Raw genomic sequence first — 19,636 nt, 5'->3', positions numbered from 1 at the left:
CTGCTAATGTTTATTATTATTTTTTAATCATGTTAACGGATTTGTGCGATTCATACGAAACCCCGTTAACGAGGCCCGAGTCAAATCGGAGGAAAACTTCCCTCTCTTCTTTCTTCGATTGGCTATCTTCGTCCGCCTCTCAGCGGACGTAACCCGGCAGGAATTTCAACCGCAATGGTGGTGCTTGCGGTGACGGCCTATCCCCCCGATCCTAGAATCTGGGCAGAGGATGTCACTGAAAGCCCCCCTAACGTGAGCTCCGTGCAATATGGCGGCGCATTTTGGGGACGTCCTCTCCTCCCATTGGAGGATTACCAAAAAACCTGCCCAAATAGTTTTTGCCCCGTTTGCACGTCTCCTTTCTACCTGGTTTACCCGTGGAGTTATCACGGATTCTCCCCCAATCAGGGTATGTCGAAGGTAACGGAATGTAATTGCTGTATCAGCTCCGCCGATCATGGTTTTTGGGGCAACCTCTGCATACGTGGCAGGAGACACGCGTGGCTCGGCGTCGGTGCGCATGGATAGCAGGTTCATGGTCGGCCCTGTAAGCCTAATTTTATAATCACACCCCTGAGTAACAAGAAAGTTGCCCCTCACCGGGGTATCTTTCCCGTCATTATCCCAGCTTCATGGAACCAAGTGCCCCCCCCAAACCCCTGCCCTGGGGTAAGTGTAGGATCCATCAGTGAATCCAGTAAAGGACCAATAACAGCTGGCAGGCAGGGGCCCCGATAAATGTCAGGGGCCCCACACCCTGGCGCAGGGGTCCTTCCATCGCTTGAATAATAATTTAACGCTCCGGGTGCCCAGGGTGACTGTCAGCCGGGTACACGTGGAGCTGCCGCCCGCCCAGTCCTCCCGTATCCCGGCATGCACCGCAACCCGGACACGTCGCTCTGCTCCGACCATCGAGTCCCGAAGTCCCTGTCATGGCGGCCGTTGAGTTGGCGGAGGCCGGGATGGTTTAATAGGCGATGAGCGGCGAGCCCTGGAGCCGTTGAGCTTTTATTGTGACCGGAGGAGCGGAGAGCTGAAGCCTCGGTGTCTCCTGAGAGAAACTACCGCCCAGGGACACCCGGAGCCCGCTTAGCATCTTGCCCGGGTCCGTGTATCCGGATCCGTCTCAGGCTAAGACTCGGTTTTCCCGACTAACTCTTCTGCCATGGCTTCCTGGCTCGGGGGCCTGGGCTCCGGCCTGGGGCAGTCCCTGGGACAGGTGGGGGGCAGCCTGTCATCCCTCACGGGGCAGATCTCCAGCTTCACTAAGGATATGCTGCTGGAGGGCAAGGAGGAAGCCGAGGGTGAGTGACTGCGGGGCATCCGGGGCCTGGCATCTGTCTGTGGGGCATCCGGGGACAGGGCACAGGTGGCTCCTTACTGAACCCCATGTCACCGGGGGCGGGGGTCTGGTGACAGCGCCTGCACGGAGGTGTCACGGATGGGGGGGTCTGGTGACAGCGCCTGCACGGAGGTGTCACGGATGGGGGGGGTCTGGTGACAGCGCCTGCACGGAGGTGTCACGGATGGGGGGGTCTGGTGACAGCGCCAGCACGGAGGGGGGGTTTGGTGACAGCGCCGGCATGGAGGGGGGGGGTTTGGTGACAGCGCCGGCATGGAGGGGGGGGGTTCCGGTGACAGCGCCGGCACGGAGGGGGGGGTTGGTGACAGCGCCGGCATGGAGGGGGGGTTCTGGTGACAGTGCCGGCACGGAGGTGTCACGGGTGGGGGGGGGTCTGGTGACAGCGCCGGCACGGAGGGGGGGGTCTGGTGACAGCGCCGGCACGGAGGTGTCACAGAGGGGGGGTTCAGGTGACAGCGCCAGCACAAAGGGGGGTTCTGGTGACAGCGCCGGCACGGAGGTGTCACGGGGGTCTGGTGACAGCGCCGTTATGGGGCTGTCACTGGATGTATTTTTACCGTAATACACGTAATACGAGGTAAACATGTTTCAGATTTTTGTGGGACGGTTTCTGTGTTCCAGGTGTTGCTGCAGACGTGGAGATCTCCGGTGCTCGGATCAGGGAGCTGGAAGGGGTGCAGAGATCAGAGGTAAATACAGAGAGAGTACGTGAGACAGACGGTGTGGAATCCGAGCTGTCCGGGACGGGCCATTCATTCTGCGTTGCTTTTCTTTGTTCGTTTAGAATGAGAGACTGAGGAGATTTGTCACCGAGCTGGAGGAGAAGCACGAGGCGGCCGAGCTTCAGGTGAAGCAGCAGTCTCTGGATTTCAGGAACCGGCTGCAGCAAAAAGAGGTACGCGGCAAAAAGACAGACCGGCTGCCGCCTATCCATCCAGGGGTCGCGGCCCCAGCGGGGTATTTACAGGACATCCAGGACTTAAAGGGTTAAGCATCGTCTATGGGACAGGATCCCTTTAAGATGTAGAAGAGGGTAGAGGCGCTTCACGTTTACGGAATCTACATGTTTTTCATCGTTTATCCTCAGGTGGAAATAAGTCACCTTAAAGCCAAACTGAACGCCCTCCAGGACGAAATGCAGAAGAAACAAGCGTCGGCTCAGCTGTCCAGCGCCTCCCTCGCGGGGGCCACGCAGTCCCCCTTTATGACGAGCATCCAGCCCCCCGCCTCGGCTTTCCAGGGCGAGGACCTGGACCTGGGCGACGTCATCTGGTCCCAGCAAGAGATCAACACTCTGTCCGGCGAAGTGTCCCGGCTCCAGGCCGAGCTCTCCCACTGGAAGCAGCTTGCTCAGGTGCATCTACACCCCTTCTATGACTTAGGGGTCCGTCCGGGCCGCAGATTAGAAGAACCTTAACAGGGTCTGCAAAAGTATTAAATATTCTGCGGTTGCAGCTCGTGTTCACTTTATCCAGCCTTATTACATGGATGACATCACAGTGTAATCCGTGATCAGTGTTTACAAGTGTAAAATATAACAAGCTCACGGAACAAACTCCAATCCTAACCTTTCTGCTTCTTTCAAATCAATTATATCTCTTTTTTTAATTCCAGGCATCAAAAGTGCAAGGTCTGCAAAATTCTGACCCAAACGAGATCTACATGCTGCGAAATAGCATTAAGGTACCGCTAAAACCCAGTCCCTCGTCGCCACATGTTCTGCTGTCCTGTCCTACTTTGTATTAAAGTCATCGTATCTTTCATTTATTTCAGTTTAAGTCTAGTTTGTTTGGTTGTTTTTTTTTGAATGTATTTATTCATGAAAGGCGGTAATTCTAAAAGCGCGTAAAGCTTTTTTTTGTCTGACGCTTCCTCGCAGGAGCTGAAGGAGAGACTGGATCGGGAGCGGGACGAGCGGCAGCACGAGCTGTCCGCCCTCCAAGACACGCATCGCCAGAAGCTTGCCGAGCACACGCGGCGGCACCGGGACGAGCTGGGGGACTACGAAGACCGGATAGAGGAGCTGGAGGAGCAGCTAGCGCGAGGTTAGGATGGATTCCTCGCTCTCTCTCTCTCCTCCCCGCTGCCGGTGATAACGATCTATTAATCGTTGTGTAGCCACGGCCAGGTTTCCAGAGAATGCAGCGAGCGGTTATTGAGCTGCCGGTGTCACCTTAGTAACCGTATCTGTCTGTGAATTGTTCACTTCCATGATTAACGATAGTTTTATAAGGGAATGTAAATTAGAGGCCCTGGGGTTTAGATACAATGTAAGGAAGATTCACTTTACTGAGAGGGTGGTAGAGAAGTGGAACAGCTTCCCAGCAGAAGTGGTAGAGGGTAATACAGTGAGGGGGTTAAACATGCATGGGATAGACATACGGCTCCTGAATCTAAGACGAGACCGACGACTGATTAAGGTTTGAGTCGTTACAGCAGGAGAAACGGGCGACTAGACGGGGGCCGGATGGTTCTGATTTCTCAAACTCTATGTTTCTGTCTTCGCTTCCTATATAATGCTGCAGAACCCAATGTTATCCAAACAGACAGTGAGGGGTATTTACCTGACAATAACGCCCGACCATTCTTGGTTGGCTTCTTTGATGCTTCAGAGACCACTGTTTTCTTCACGCTGAAGCCGATGTCTGCGACAAACATTCACTTGGTGGCAGCCGGATAAATGGTGGCTCAGCTGCCGTGGTGCCGACGCGAGGCATTGCGCTGATGATGTTGCTGTTTGTAACAGATTACTCTTTGGCTCTAGGGGGCAGCGATGGTGCCGGGGAGAAATCCAAAATATATGAGATGCAGAAGACCACCCATGCCCTGGAAACGGAGAAAGCTGAAACGGCTCGGAAAATGCAGGAACTGGAACGTCGAGTGTCGGACCTGAGCCGGGAGCTGGCTTCGTCCAGCGAGGAGAAAGCCCTCTTGAGAAAAGAGAACGAGTTGGCGATGGAGGAGAAAGTCCAGCTGGGCCGAGATTACGAAGCACAGCTCTCCGAGTTCAGGGAGCAGCAGGGATCGCAGCCTGGTGGCCCAGCCGAGGTGGCGGCTCTGCAAGGGGAAGTCATTAGACTGCGGGAAGCGTTGCTTGGTGAGATGTTGATAAAATAGGGATATTTTGTACTTTAAACATATTAGCAAGTATTTTAAGAAAATATCATCCGTTCTTTTTCTCAGACGCACAGAAGGAAGGTACCGGATTAAAGGCTGCGGAACCGGTACGTTTGCCTCTTGGAACGTGAAGCGCGTCGGGTTTTGGCAGGCGTGGAGCTGACACTTACCGGTATTTTGTTTTGCAGAGCAATACGGCTGTGGAGGAACTCGAAGGGACCGTACAGGCTCTTCTAGAGGAAAAGTGTCAGCTAGAGAAAGACAAGGTATTTACATTTTTTCTCCCTGTAATATTTTAATTTAAAAACTAAACAATAATAGCTGCTGATCTAGTCCAATATGTTGCAGTTGCTTCAAATGGTGCAAGGACTGGGAATTCTAGAAAGGGAGATGCTCTTTAGGTTTGTTTTGGTGTTTTTGTTGAGGATTTTATTTACCTCTTTTGAACTGATGGTCCAAAAAATTATTTTTTTTGTGTTAATTTCTATATCATTAGCCGACAATCTTCATTCCAAATACGGCAGTGCAAGGAATCCTTACGATCTCTTACAATCTAGAGGATAATTTAGGGAGAAAAATATTATTTGCATTACACTGTTAGAGAAAAAAAATGTTTAGTACCGCGTAGAACATCACAGAAGCCACGTCAACCTGCTTTCTGGGTCCTTTCCAGCCCTTTTTAGAGTTATGACCAAAGGCGAGACGCCATAGACCCGGTTTCATTATTTTAAGACGTGTAGAACGATGACCTGCTAGTACTTACGTTTGCTGTAAAAGTATCGGTCTTGTTTTTCTGACAAAAATATGTTTTTATTAATTTAAGGAAGAACTGCGAGCGGAGGTGAGTCGCATTCGGTCTGCCGAGGACTCTGATGTCGCCTCGCGGGAAGAGCTCGAAGCCAAAGAACTAAAACTAGCGGAAGTCGCTGCGGAAAAGGAGGCGCTGGCAGCCGAGTTAGAGGAACTCGACAAGCAGAACCAAGAAGCCGTGGAGGTACTGGGATTAGAAATTTGGGTCATAATTGGACAGCTCTGTTCTCGGAATTGTTTAAAACATGGCCCCCTCTATCGACAGTAAGCATATGTTTCTTATGTTTGGGCCAGAGACGGTCTCGTGTAACTGAGTGGGGTCAGAACGCCTTCTATGGAACCCAACTTTGTAGCCTCGTATAGAATAATGATGTCATCAAGGTTTTTTTAGGGATTTGGGGTTATTTATATTATGTGCACCGTGAAGCTCTGGTAATACTACGGCCCAAGTGCCTTTTTCCAATCTACGTCAGCCCTGTGTTTTTTTCTCTTATTATAATTGAATTTATTAAATCTTTCCTTTTTTTCCAGCATCTATTTTTAATTAAGGAGCAATTAAACAAGCAGAGGATTGAGGCCGACGGGAGCATCGCTCAGCTGAAAGAGGACCTACTGAAGCTAAAGGAGAACGTTTCCCGCCTGGAATCGGAAAACGCTGAGCTCAGGGAACAGAAAGATAACCAGAACGAGGAGCTTCGCCAGACGACGTCCGCTCTGAACGAGCTGCGTGGGGAGAATCAACGTCTCTCGAGCCAAACGAAGGATTTTTCTGAAAGAATTAACCAATTGGAAACCTCAAGTTCTACCCTTAGGGAGGAAAACCTAGAACTCCAGAGAATCATACAGCAAGGAAAGGAAGAACTTTCGGCAGACAAACAAGACTCTCCGTCCCAGTTCCAAATTCACGAGGGCCAATCTGAGGCTGTAAAAAATAAGGTTCAGCTTTCAGAGATCAAGCAGTCGAATGAAGACCTCGAAAAGGAAATTTGTGACCTCAAGATGGAGAACGAAATGCTTCTTTCCACTCAAGAACAGACCAAAGTTCAGTTACAGGAAGCAATGTCGGCCAACGCCGAAGACGCTCTGGAGAAACAGACTCTGATCGAGGCTCTGAGAATGCAAAAATCCCAGCTTGAACTCGAGTTAAACCATACCGAGAACAGATTGCTCGAACAAGCTCAAAAGTACGAGCGCACCATAGACGAGCTCACTAGTGCTCGGAAAATGGACACCTCTGCCTTACAACAGGAGCACGAGCGTCTGGTTAAACTCAATCAAAGTAAAGACTTCGAGCTAGCGGAGAGCAAGAGGAGCCTCGAGCAGCTGGAAAAGGACTATGAGGAGACCAAGCAAATGTTGAGTAGCAGCTTAGAAGGACAGAAGCAGTTGACCGAGCTTATAAATGAGAAGGAAAAATTTGTCCTTGACCTAAAGGAAAAGAATGGCGAGTTACAGCAGAGCCTTAAACATCTCTCGGAAACCTCCAAGGAGTGTGATAAGCTGCGGCAAAGCGTTGAGGACAAGGAAAGGACTCTTGCATCTATGAAAGAAGACAACAGCCATCTAAAGGAGGAGATCGAACGTTTGAAGGATCAGCAGGGCAGACCTCAGCCAGCAGTCGAACCCAAAACTTTAGACATCATTACCGACCTCGAGGTAGAGATAACGCAGCTGAATAAAGTCAAGGATAGTTACGAGGAAGAGCTGAAACTCCTGAAAATGGCAGCTGAAAAACAAAGCCAGCAATCTATACAGCTGGAACGGTCTTTGCGGGAGAAGATCAGAGAAACGGACGAGGCCAAGACACGGCACAAGCAGATAGTGGAGACGTACGAGAAACTGCTCGCGGAAAAAGACAGCGAGATCGGCAGCCTCCGTCAAACCAACGAGCTGATCAGCTCCCAGTTACAGAACGAGCAGCTCCTCCAAAACGATTCTACCGTCATACTGCCGGACACCAAGGGGCAAACCATCAACGGCGAGAACGGCAACGAGAAGCATGACCTGTCCAAAGCAGAGATCGAGAGGCTGGTGAAAGGCATCAAAGAAAAAGATATGGAGATAAAAACGCTCAACGAGAAGAACATCGGTTTGACCAAACAGATTGATCAGCTGGCGAAAGGGGACGTCGGGAAACTCACGCAGATCATTCAGCAGAAAGATTTGGAGATACAGAGTCTGTCTGCCAGAGTCTGCTCTGTGAATTACTCTCAAGATGTCGTCTATTTACAGCAGCAGATACAGGCCTATGGCGTGGAAAGGGAACAGGTGCTGGCCATTTTGAACGAGAAGACCCGTGAGAACAGCCAACTCAGAACGGAATACCATAAGCTCATGGACGTGGTGGCGGCCAAAGAATCTGCTCTTCTCAAGCTCCAAGACGAGAACCAAAGACTTTCCCGTGGCCAGGAGGGCAGCACCAATGAAATGTTTAAGGAAACGATTCAGAACTTGTCTCGGATCATCCGAGAGAGAGATATCGAAATCGATGCGCTGACCCAGAAATCGCAGACTTTGCTGGCCGTTCTGCAGGCTTCCAACTCCGACAACGGCAACGGACTCGGGGCCATCAGCAGCAACCAGTTCGAGGAGCTGCTGCAGGAACGGGACAAGCTCAAGCAGCAGGTGAAGAAGATGGAAGAGTGGAAGCAGCAAGTGATGACCACCGTGAAGAACATGCAGCACGAGTCTGCCCATTTTGAGGAGCACCTCGATAAGCTTCGGAAGCAGATGGTGGAGGACTGCGATTCCAACTCCAAACTGCAAGTGGAGTACGACCGACTCGTTCAAAACTACGAACAGAAAGAAACCATGCTGAAAGGGTTGAATTTAGAGCTGCGGGACGTGCAGCGTAGCCTAGAGCAGCTTAGCCTTGCTAAAGCTCTGATTTTGGGTGAGTTGGATGCAGCCAACCTGCAGCCGGGTACGTCGGGTCTACCTGCCGGGCAAGGTGTTCCGTCAGCTGCCTCCCCGGACCCGAGCGGTGAACAGGCCACGAAGGCTTTGCAGGAATGTGAACGACTGAAGATCCAGCTGCAAGAGAGGGAGGCCACGATCCGGACGCTTCAGGAGAATAATCAGAGGCTCTCGGACTCGGTGGCCGTGACGTCGGAGCGCGTCCGGAAGGACCAGAGAGACACGGACGCGGAGATTAAGCAGCTGAAAGAAAAAAACGATATTTTGCAGAAATCTCTGAAAGAAAAGGACCTTTTAATCAAAACCAAGGGTGACAAATTAAACTCCGCCGCCGAAAATCTGAGGAACAAAGAGAACGAGAACGAGCTTCTGAAACAGGCGGTCACCAACCTTAAGGAAAGGGCGCACGTTCTGGAAACGGACATCCGCAAGCTGGAGGCGGAAAACGAAAAGGTCGTGGCCAGAGGCGCCGAGAAAGCGACCGAGTTCCAAGCGCTGCACGAAACCAACATGCGGTTTTCGATGATGCTCCGCGAGATGGAGTTTGAGTCGAATTCCATGAGGGAGAAAGCATCGGCACTCGAGAGCCTTCTTAAAGAAAGAGAACAGGTTTGTTCTACAGAGATAAGTCTTTGATACTTTTGGGGGAAAAAATAATAATAATCTGTGTAAAATTTTAATATCGACCGTCACTAGAAATCTGAATTTTTATTTGCATGCAGGGAAAAACTGGTGAGCTGAACCAGCTGCTTAACGAGGTGAAATCCATGCAAGAAAAGGCCGTTCTGTTCCAGCACGAGCGAGACCAGGTTATGCTGACTCTGAAACAGAAGCAAATGGAAAACGCTTCTCTGCAGAGCGAGGTGAGGGTCTAAGGTGACTGTAATGCTTTATCTGTTCGATTATCTGGAATAAAACCTTTATAAAGTCAAGTAATGGATCTGCGATGCCCATCATCCTTTTCTTGGGGGGTGGGGGGGGTGGCAATCTGCTGATATATCGGCTGATATTGTGATCCTAAAGCCAATTTTTTTTTATACGATCGATGTTGTCAGGTTCAACATTTGCGAGAAAAGGAGCAGCGTTTAAGTCAAGAACTGGAGAGGTTACGCCGCCACTTGCTCGAGATGGAAGATTCGTACACCAGGGAGGCTCTCGCTGCCGAAGGGCGAGAAACGGATCTGAGGAAAAAAGTGTCCGTTCTGGAAAATAAATTATCGACTTCCTCCAGTGCCGTACAGAATGCCAGGTATGATAACTATTCCTCTATTACTGCTAATAGTGTTGGAAAAATAAAGCCGGATCAAATCTCACCCCTACGGAGTTATCACATAAACGCGGGTAAGTGGAGGACTTGCTGGAACCCTAATTTAAAGCCTGCCTCTTTTTTTTTTTTTGTACCGTTGTTAAAGCTAAATGATTCACCTAATGATTGTTCCGCTGCGTTCTGCTCAGTCTTCAGGCTACGATGCAAGTGGAGTCTCTGCAAGAACAGCTAAACCTGGTTTCCAAGCAGAGAGATGAGATCGCCCATCAGCTGCGCATGTCCCAAGAACAAGTGAGGCAGTATGCAGTGTCACTGAGCAACCTGCAGATGGTGCTAGAGCAGTTCCAGCAGGGTGAGTGACTCCGGCCAATGAGACGCGTAATACCTGATATGTGTCCTGGAGTTTATGTTGTGTTCCCTGCGTGGCACTTTCAAGGAGTAGGGATTTAAATGGAAGTCCCAAATTCAAGCGAGAGAAACCCAAATCTGATTCTGTGACTTTCTGGGGGACCTGAATCCGATAACATCGGTGTGGGATGGGGGAGACCGCTTTGAAAGGAGGGTCGTGGTATTTTTGGTTTGTTCCGTGTATCCGAGGGTTCGCCGTTAAGCTAAACACTAAATGTGGTTTCTTCTTCCGTGGCAGAGGAGAAGGCCATGTATTCCGCCGAGCTGAACAAACACAAGAAGCAGAACAAAGAGCTGAAGGCACAAGCTGAAAAGCTTGAAGATATCGTTGCGTCTCTGCAGGTACGAGGTCAGGAACCGATTTTTAGGCCACACGAGCTGGATCTGTATTGCATTTCTTTTCGTTTATGCTGCGCTCAGAGAGAAAATGAACATAAAGCTCTAGGATGTAGATGTTACCAATGCCGCACTTGTTTTTGATATCCAGATAGAGAGATATATTTAATATTACTGCCCGTCTAACGGCGACCTTATTACGTGTTCTTTAGTTCATTGTTTGTTCTTTTTCCACCCCGCTGTGTGGCCCCTGGCTGTTAACTCCACGCAGCACATAGAGAACATCTTACGAGCCTTAGTTTGCTTCCACTATAGAACGCGTCCCTGCCTGTGTCGCTGACTTTTCTATTTTTCTATTTATCAGGAACAATTAGATGAAGCAAACAGCGCGTTAGAAGCTGCAGCTCGACTCACCGAGCAACTGGATCTGAAAGAGGAGCAAATGCTGGAGCTGCAGCGGCAGAGTAAGGGCTTCCTGTAGCTCTATGCAGAATATCGCACTTGTAAGCGCTTCGGCACCGCAGACTAACGTGCTGCGTATCATGTTATCTACCTGTGTTGGTTTTGGTACCAAGCTCCTAAATTTGGAGCAGATTGCAAAGAAAACATTCTATTGGTTCCCATGGCAACTGCTCCACATTTCGAAATTTGCCCCAGAATGGTTTATTAGTACATCCACATTTTAGGTGGGAGAACCCACCATGGGTCAAGGTCATTATGTAATCAAAGAAAAGACTCGGATCTGCCCGGGTCTGATTCTCCGAGTATCGGGTCGGCGCTCGTCTGGGAGGCGATCCGTGACGGGGAAAGCAGAGCCGTTTTTACGTTGAACTGTTCCATACTTTGGCGTGAGCGTCGGCGGCTCCCGCTCAATGTAAAGACTCTCGTTCTCCATTTCAGGTGACCTCAAGCAGGAGATGTTGGAAGAAGCGCAGAATAAACTGCTGAACTTAATAAGCAGCACAGAGGGCAAGGTCGACAAGTACGTGTCCCCGGCCGAGAACACTTTTAATCTATAGCTATGGCTGGAATTTTATGATTTATGGTAGCTATTCCAGAAATTATTGTCCTAGACACCAAAAAGATCACCTGTTCTATGCTTGGGTGAAAGGGGATTAACCGCTAAGTGGCGCAGGGAATCGGCCCTTTATTTCAGGGCTCTCCGGGATGTATTTAGACCGAGGACTGTAAGATCTGTAACCTCGCAAAATCCTGAATTTCGCGCAGCAAATATAATCAGTATTCCCCCCCCCCACACTTTTTAGATTGCTAATGAGAAACCTGTTCATCGGCCACTTCCAAACTCCCAAGAAAAAGCGTCACGAGGTGCTGAGATTAATGGGAAGCATTCTTGGGATTAATAAACAGGAGATGGAGGAGGTAAGGAGGCAACAAAAAGGGAAAAGTTTAGATTAAAGATTGCGAGAAACCGAACGCAATAAAAAGCTCGTTTGTGGCTGAATCGTGATATAAAATATTTCATAAAAGTGTACGTTTACATGGCGTGCTGATTGAACTATACATTACACAGGGTCCGTATAGCCCTTCTCACAGGAGAAGCTGACCCTCAGGAGTATTAAGAGTAACTGAAGGTTGAATGTGTAACCCCTCTGTATCTCACCTATAAAGCTGAATGTCCCACTTGTGTTGTCTTTACATGTCTCCAGCTCCTGACAGATGGCACCCGCGGTGTAACCGGATGGGTGACCGGCTGGTTTGGAGGGTCCCCCAGCACCAAGAGTGTGCCCAGCACCCCCCAGAGACCCACCTCCTCCTCCATGTTTAATACCGTAAGTGCCTGTGTCTTACATGTCCGCCTGTAGAGCCGCTGGGGACAGGGTAACGTGGATAGCGATACGGAGGGCCGGAGTCACGCAGTTTGCGATGGGGCGAGGGTTAGGATTAAGACTCGCTTTACTTTCAGAGGTGAAGGGTCGCTGCTTTGCTCCGGTTCCTGCGCTGGGTTATATTCACCTGCCAGGGTTATCATCAGACACCGTGCCCCGGGCCTTGCATGAAGAATCACAAACTGCCCAAGAGATCAGGCAATTTGCCAGCATTCCCAGCACCCCCAGAGTCCCGAGCGTGATCGCCAGGCGCTCCTGAGCTGTGCTGGTTTCACGATAGGTTTACAGAGTGGCGGCAGGACCGTTTTTTAGCTCGAGGATCTTGTTTAAGAGACGCTTTGATCCACGGTATGTCTTTCCAGTCCTTTTCAGAGCTCTTTGTGAAGTTCTTGGAGACCGAATCGCTTCCCACCCTTCCGCCTCTCAAGATGTCCCTGCAAGACATCACTCCTCTAGAAGCTGGAAATCCCAGGACGGCCACCGCTGGCGGGACATCAGGTAGGCAAACACGGAAAGCATTCGCTCGCATTTCCCATCCGACTACAGGTTTATCATAAAAGTCTCGCACCATCAAACTACCAAATCTCCACGTTGCCCCTGACCCTGCCAGATTTACCCCGATCCTCTCTATAGGGACCCGTAAAGCCCCCAAAACTTCCCGGAGTCGCTTTCTTTTCGAGCGTCCTGGCAGCGATCGGGTGAAAGAATTAACCAGATTTCCTCCCCTTTTGTAATCCCGATGTCTTCTCTCACGCAGGCGCAGCAAAGTCAAGCAGGAAGGCAGATTCCAACCCGTTCCTGGCCCCCCGATCGGACGCCGTGCCCCTCGTCCCGGTCTCCTCGTTGGGAGCGAGCGCCTCCGCGCACCTTCTCCTAAAGCCGATATCGGACGCTCTCCCCACTTTCACCCCTCTGCCCGTGTCGTCGGACGACAGCGCGGGATCTGTGCTCAGAGACCTTCTAAAGCAATAGACGAACGGGACGCCTTTTCGCACTTTGTTCGCACAGATACTTTGTAGATAGAAGAATCCAAAGAGGCCTTTTTGTACAGATCAGTAACTGCCTTTGCGCCCCTCGTCTCTCGCGCCCCTCGTCTCTCGCGCCCCTCGTCTCTCGCGCCCCTCGTCTCTCGCGCCCCTCGTCTCTCGCGCCCCTCGTCTCTCGCGCCCCTCGTCTCTCGCGCCCCTCGTCTCTCGCGCCCCTCGTCTCTCGCGCCCCTCGTCTCTCGCGCCCCTCGTCTCTCGCGCCCCTCGTCTCTCGCGCCCCTCTATAAAAAAAAAACAAAAAAAGCGTCTTCTTATTTCTATACTACTTTAACCTTATTTTGTATTTATAAGAAAAAGACAAGAATTTCGGAATGAATTCTCTTTATTAAATCACTCTGCAGGTTTGTCGAAGGATTGACAAAAGGGGGAAGAAAAAAAAAAACCTGCCAAATGTCAGACTTGTAGATTTTGGGTAGAATTTCTCATTCCTTTTGTATTATACATGTTGACGCTGTGCCGTTACAGGGGGCGAATCCAGCCGTTTAGTAGACATAGCCCTCCATTCACAGTCTGGTATCGCACCCTCGGAACAGAAAATCTGCCTTTTACCGTTCCTTAAGGGAATCTTTAACACGTTGAGGGGCATTTGCTGATCTGGTTAACGGTTACCGACCCCCCCAGATGTGTTATTTGGGAAGAGGGGCAATTTTCCTCTCTGCTTTAATTCCAGTTGCCCTCCGCACCAGAATCTTTCTCCCGGACGGCTGGCAAACAGTGTTATTTTACCGTGTAATCATGCGATGAGGTATTGGAGCTTTCTGTCCCTTTAAACTGGTTTTAGGGAGATAGCAGAAAAAAAAAAAAGCCACTAAAAAGTTTTATATATTTAAATGCAGAATATTTAATTGCTCTCTGAATGAAATGTTGATTTTTCGCTGTCCCCCCCCCCCCCCTTTCTCTGTCCCTTTCCAACTTCCGGCAGAGCCTCCGATTTAACCCGTTGAGTGCTGGAGGCCATCACTACGCCAAGTTCCTTCGCGCTCAAAGGGTTAATAGATTATTTGCTTTTTGTATATCGGTTCCGTAAGCCTGTTCTGGAAAATACTGTTTTGGTATAAATGCAGGACTGTAGTGTTCATATGTATAGTAAATAAAATTAATTTAAGGTATGTTTTATTTCCACCGTATTAAAAATGTAGTCCTGATTTATCTGTCCTACTGGGGGGGGGGGGGGGGGCGATGTTTCAATGCCTCCGGCCTCGAATTAAATATTATTATTATTATTATAATCTATTATATGACTAGCCAGTTAGACGTTGTGAACGGCTGTCTTGCTTTCCCCGGTAGATGGCGAGGAAACTCCTCGGGAGAACATCAGCCGCTCTTTTGTATATTTAGAAAATCTTTCCAACTGGTGCAGGACTCCAAAAAGGGGTTTGCTGCTGCTATGCTAATAAAGAAAGCTACAATTCTATATAAAATGTGATTTCGGTTTAGCAAAAGACGGCTGAAATAGCCAAACGCATCATAAGATCGCCCCAAAATATCATGGAAATCCTTCCCAGGAGAGCAGAAGCCGTTCTATCTGCAATGGGGGGACCAACTACATATTAATGTCTCTGTATTGAGCGCTACGTAAATTGTTGGCGCTATATAAATAAAAGATGATAATAATAATAATGTATTTAGAATGTGATGTCATCAAAGCCCCTGCTGGTGTAATGGTCAGGTGTCCCAATACTTTTGGCCATATAGTGTGTGTGTGTATATATATATTTTTATATATATGGTGTATGTGTGTGTATATATATATATATATATATATATATATATATAAATATAAAGCACTGGGGTGCAGTGATACATATGAAACATTTATTATTATTTTTAATAAGATATCATACTATTTTATTATAAGCACTAAGGCACTTTTGTATGAACAATTTTAGAATATTTTTGTGATTTTGTAAGTTATAGTATAGAAAATAAACACGTTTTTGGATGATACTGTTTTTTTTTTGTGAGCACCTGGATATTTTTGCCGGTGGAGGGTAGTAGTAGTTACATATTCTTGCCACTTTTGTAGTTGGGGGACGCTTCAGGGTCCAAGGTTGTCTCGTTTAAAGTGTGGCCCTAGAACCACCTAGATCCCCGGGGCAACACATCTCCTTCCTCACCGTTTTGGGTAAATCCTAGCGGTTTATATAAAATATTAAATAACATTGCTAATGGATGAGAATAAAGCCCCGCACCGTGTGTCGGCTGCCCGCCGGCGGCGTTTAGACGATGCGGCCTCGGCGCTGCCCCCGGTTTGTGCTCCGGTTCCCATAATCGTATTTTTCTGAGCTTTTTTTGGCCGCAATCCCTGAAACGTGAGATATCGTGTTTAATGTTCCCGTTTCCTGCTATTTTAACGTGTTTTTTCTTTCTTTTAGCGATTAGATTAACAGACTTCTCAGAACAGAACCCGCGCTGCTTCGCGTTCGGCCGCCGTAAGCCTCGATGTCGCAATAAAGCGCATTAAGTCGGCTAGACGGGAAATTCCCGCAGAAATGTTTGTTTTCTCAGCAGATTAATGATATTTTTTCCTCATTAATATCCCAGCGGCCCCCGTCTCTGCAATCCAACCTGCTCTGTGCGAAAGGCGACGGCGGTTTAACCCCTCGTGCCACAGCAGCGAGCCTCCCCCGTGGTATTGAGTCTTATGGATACCCCACTGCAGCTCAACTGTGTAGAATTAATCTGTTATTCCTCCCCAATTCATTCATATATTATGTGGCAACTGTATGAAAAGTTTGTGAACTTTTATGAAAACCAAACTTTTTATTCTCTAAACCCCCCAACGGTTCTGTGGGGTCGGTTTAGAGAATTTATATATATATATATATATATATGTACTAATTTGCATAAGGGTCAGCGCTGTGAGGGGGGTAGAGACAAATGATTTAAACCTTATGTGTTTTGGGTTAATGGAAATCAAGGCATCGTTTTCCTGTAATCACAGATTTCTGGGATTAACCCTTTCCTCACCCTGAGCCTGTTTTTAAGGCCTACATGCGGTCGGCATAAAGGGTCTTTACCGCGGGACGAGCGGCAGAGCTGGTATGGGAGACCACCGCTAAAAATGGGGGGGGGGGGGGGGGGTTATATTTCACCGAAGCTCAGATAAATCCATGGTTTTCTAGAAAGATTCGAGGCTCTTCGGGAACGCCGCGGCTCGTCTTGTTCTGCGGGAGTTAACGCGCATGCTCGCTGTCCCCCACGGTGCCGTCCGCTCGTAAACACGTAACTGAAAGTTAATGATGTGCAAAACCTTAAGAATAAAACCGCAGGGGGGGCCGGCAGGACTTTATTAACTGTCCTGGCACTCGAACTGTTAAACATCATCATTTTATACCATTCGGCTCTGAGCGCCGTTTACACGACATGCCAGCGGGGGTTAAAAACTTCATCTGTGATGTCATGATTCGCTTCCGCATGCACATAAAGTTATTTTGCATATGGAGTCAGACTCTGGACACCCCGTTTAGGTGAGCGGCTCCCTTTCCTTCCCCCTCCGGCAGTGAAAGGGTGGCTTTCGGCAGAAAGCGTCCAGCTGACTCGGATCCCAGTTGCATTCTCAGACAATGCAGCCGCCAGATCCGCTGAAGGCTTTCTTTATGGGGATGTTGGCAGAACGACGTGACCGGCCCCCGTGGGCCTTTCTGCATCTCCATAAATGGTTAACGGGTTGATCCAGACGGCCTCGCGCCGCGGCTTCCAGAGCCAGACACCAAACCCCCCCCCCCGCCGGCCGTTAGTTTTGGGGGGTTTATTTTCATTTTCAAGTCATACTTGTAAATCAGCACGGCGTGGGTTAAATAACAACGCCATCATTTTTTATGAAGCGCTGACATAGTCCGCGGCGCTGTACGCTTTAACTATAGCGTGATTAACAAAGATACGTTTACACAGACAGATACATACAGGAGGCGAGGACCCGGCCCGTGAGCTTACAATCTACCCCAGGAATGGTGGGCTTAGTGGGGGGGGGGGCAATTTATGATTTTAAAATCTAAAAGGAATTATGAGGGTAATTAAGACAACTGGAGGGTAAAATAATTTGACTTAATCTGGTAAAACCAGAACGGTTTTGGTGCAAAGATCCCAAATTCGGAGCAGACGGCAAAAACATTGGTTCCCATGGGAACTGCTCCACATTTAAAAAATTTGCCCCAGAATGGTCTATAAATGCAAGCCACCTCAGCCCGAGAATGGTTACGGTGAGAAGACGTGCGGCTGGGGCGACGTTCTCACGGTTTGGGTGGAGAAGCCGCCGTAATCAAAAAAATAACATTCCTTTTTCCTGTGAAAAATCCAAATATGCAACGAGGCGGTCGGGGGGTCTGCCCGGGTCCAATTCTCCAAGTATCGGGTTGGCGCTGGGAGGCGTATTATTATTATTTATATAGCGCCATCATATTCCGTAGCGCTGTACAATAGATAGACATAACAAGTAGTATATAACATAATTCGGCAGGTGAGGAGGGCCCGGCTCAAAGGAGCTTACAATCTAGAGGGGGTTCGGGTCCTAAAAAAAAGAATCACCTGTTCTATGCTTGGGTGAAAGGGGATTAACCGCTAAGTGGCGCAGGGAATCGGCCCTTTATTTCAGGGCTCTCTGGGATGTGTTTAGACCGAGGACTGTAAAGGCTTTAATCTTACAAACTACAGGGGCATTTTGGGGGGCAAAATACTGAAATTTGAGCACCAATGAGAAAAATTCAGCAGGGATGTCCGTGCAGGTTGCCTAAAAGCCCCCGGTCTCCGAAGTTGACAGTCTGTGGGCGTTTAGTGGAACTGCTCACGTTAACGCAGGGGGTGGAATGTAAGGGGGGTTATTTTTTAATGCTTAGGGGCAAATTCATCCTGGCCCTGATTGCAGCCCCCCCGCCGTGATGTCTCCGAAAGGCCACTTATGCGGTTTGCTGCGAGATGATCTCAAGCCGCAGCATTTTCCGTAACCCCCATATGTTTGGTGGCTCCGGGCCCCTCGTCGGGGGGTCTCGGACCACAGAACTTTAATCCGGACCCAAGGAAATGACAGCGGAGGATACGGAGTCACGCAGGGCCTGCGCTTGGCGTTCACCGCGGGGAGGAGAGGGTCCGGCGATGGCTTCCAGATGTGCCGGAATTCTTGGACTCGCTAACGAGCCTGTGAAACAAAACCAATTTATGTTTTTGGGCTGCGTCCCCCCCCCCCTCAACACAAGCAAAGCACCGGTCGGGGGGGTTTTCACCCCAAAATCCCGGATAGCAGAGTAACTTTCATCACCAATGATCTGGTTACGTTTCTTTATATGAAGTTATTGCGCTGTTTAAAGGGATAGTCACGGATACTAAAAGCACAGTTTGCTCCCAAATGTTAGTCGCTGCGGTACTGGGGGTCTTGGCTTCCATCGCTCGTCAGTCTGGGGGTCTTGGCTTCCATCACTCGTCAGTCTGGGGGTCTGGCTTTGCTAATGGTGCTCGGTTACGATAGCGATCTTGCTGTGATATCGCGCAGGATATTACCCCCCCGTCGCCCCCATACTGGAGCACATTTTTTTTCACTCTGGAAAAGAAAATGTGCCTTTCCACTGTTGACACTGAAAGGGTTAACAGTTTATTTGCTTTTTGTATAATCTGTTCTGTAAAAGTATCATTCCAGGGCCGTAGCGTTCATTTGTATAGTAAATAAAATTAAAGCATGTTTTTATTTCCATGATATGGAAAAAAAAGAGTCCTGATTATTATCCGAAAATAAATAGAAAAGAATAAGTGCAGCATCAACGCGGGTTTACTATACTGGTGAATATCAGTAATAGTGAATAATGTGAGCGCAGCTAAACAACGAGACAAACTCCACACATGTCTCACAATAACGTCAGAAACAGGAAATAAATTATAGCGCACATCTAGATAGGGGGAAAAGTTAACAACAATTCCAGATAGGGGAAAAGTTTACATCACTTCTAGAGAGGGGAAAAGTTTACATCACTTCCATATAGGGGAAAAGGTTATAACACTTCCAGATAGAGGAAAAGTTTACATCACTTCCATATAGGGGAAAAGTTTACATCACTTCCAGATAGGGAAAAGGCTATAACACTTCCAGATAAGGGAAAATGTTATAACACTTCCAGATAGAGGAAAAGTTTACAACACTTCCAGATAGAGGAAAAGTTTACATCACTTCCATATAGGGGAAAAGTTTACATCACTTCCAGATAGGGAAAAGGTTATAACACTTCCAGATAGGGGAAAAGTTTACAACAATTCCAGTTAGGAGAAAAGTTTACATCACTTCCAGATAGGGAAAAGGCTATAACACTTCCAGATAGGGGAAAAGGTTACAACACTTCCATATAGGGGAAAAGTTTACATCACTTCCAGATAGGGAAAAGGTTATAACACTTCCAGATAGGGGAAAAGTTTACAACACTTCCAGATAGGGGAAAAGTTTACAATACTTCCAGATAGGGGAAACGTTTACAACACTTCTAAATAGGGAAAAGGTTATAAGTTCTAACACTTCCAGATAGAGGAAAAGTTTACAACACTTCCA

General features: G+C 48.5%; 1 protein-coding gene across 1 annotated transcript; it reads left to right on the top strand.

The window, feature by feature from the left end:
• Nucleotides 1–1,165: 1,165 nt before the first annotated feature.
• On the top strand, nucleotides 1,166–13,036 carry LOC149273588 (thyroid receptor-interacting protein 11-like). Its single transcript, XM_089506131.1, has 21 exons — nucleotides 1,166–1,304; nucleotides 1,997–2,052; nucleotides 2,148–2,258; nucleotides 2,451–2,717; nucleotides 2,978–3,046; nucleotides 3,243–3,408; nucleotides 4,128–4,460; nucleotides 4,547–4,587; nucleotides 4,669–4,746; nucleotides 5,304–5,474; nucleotides 5,822–8,815; nucleotides 8,929–9,069; nucleotides 9,262–9,455; nucleotides 9,662–9,825; nucleotides 10,120–10,223; nucleotides 10,582–10,681; nucleotides 11,118–11,199; nucleotides 11,483–11,597; nucleotides 11,885–12,007; nucleotides 12,427–12,610; nucleotides 12,822–13,036. Exons 1-21 carry the CDS (start codon nucleotides 1,166–1,168, stop codon nucleotides 13,034–13,036), a joined length of 5,847 nt encoding a protein of 1,948 aa, XP_089362257.1.
• Nucleotides 13,037–19,636: the final 6,600 nt, after the last annotated feature.

Source organism: Sceloporus occidentalis, unplaced genomic scaffold (genome assembly GCF_023333645.1).
Source record: "Sceloporus occidentalis isolate IW3139 unplaced genomic scaffold, rSceOcc1.0.p SCAF_365, whole genome shotgun sequence".
In the NCBI taxonomy this organism is placed as follows: domain Eukaryota; kingdom Metazoa; phylum Chordata; class Lepidosauria; order Squamata; family Phrynosomatidae; genus Sceloporus; species Sceloporus occidentalis.
The sequence above is the reverse complement of the archived record's forward strand: the minus strand, read 5'-3'. Positions and strand labels throughout refer to the sequence as shown.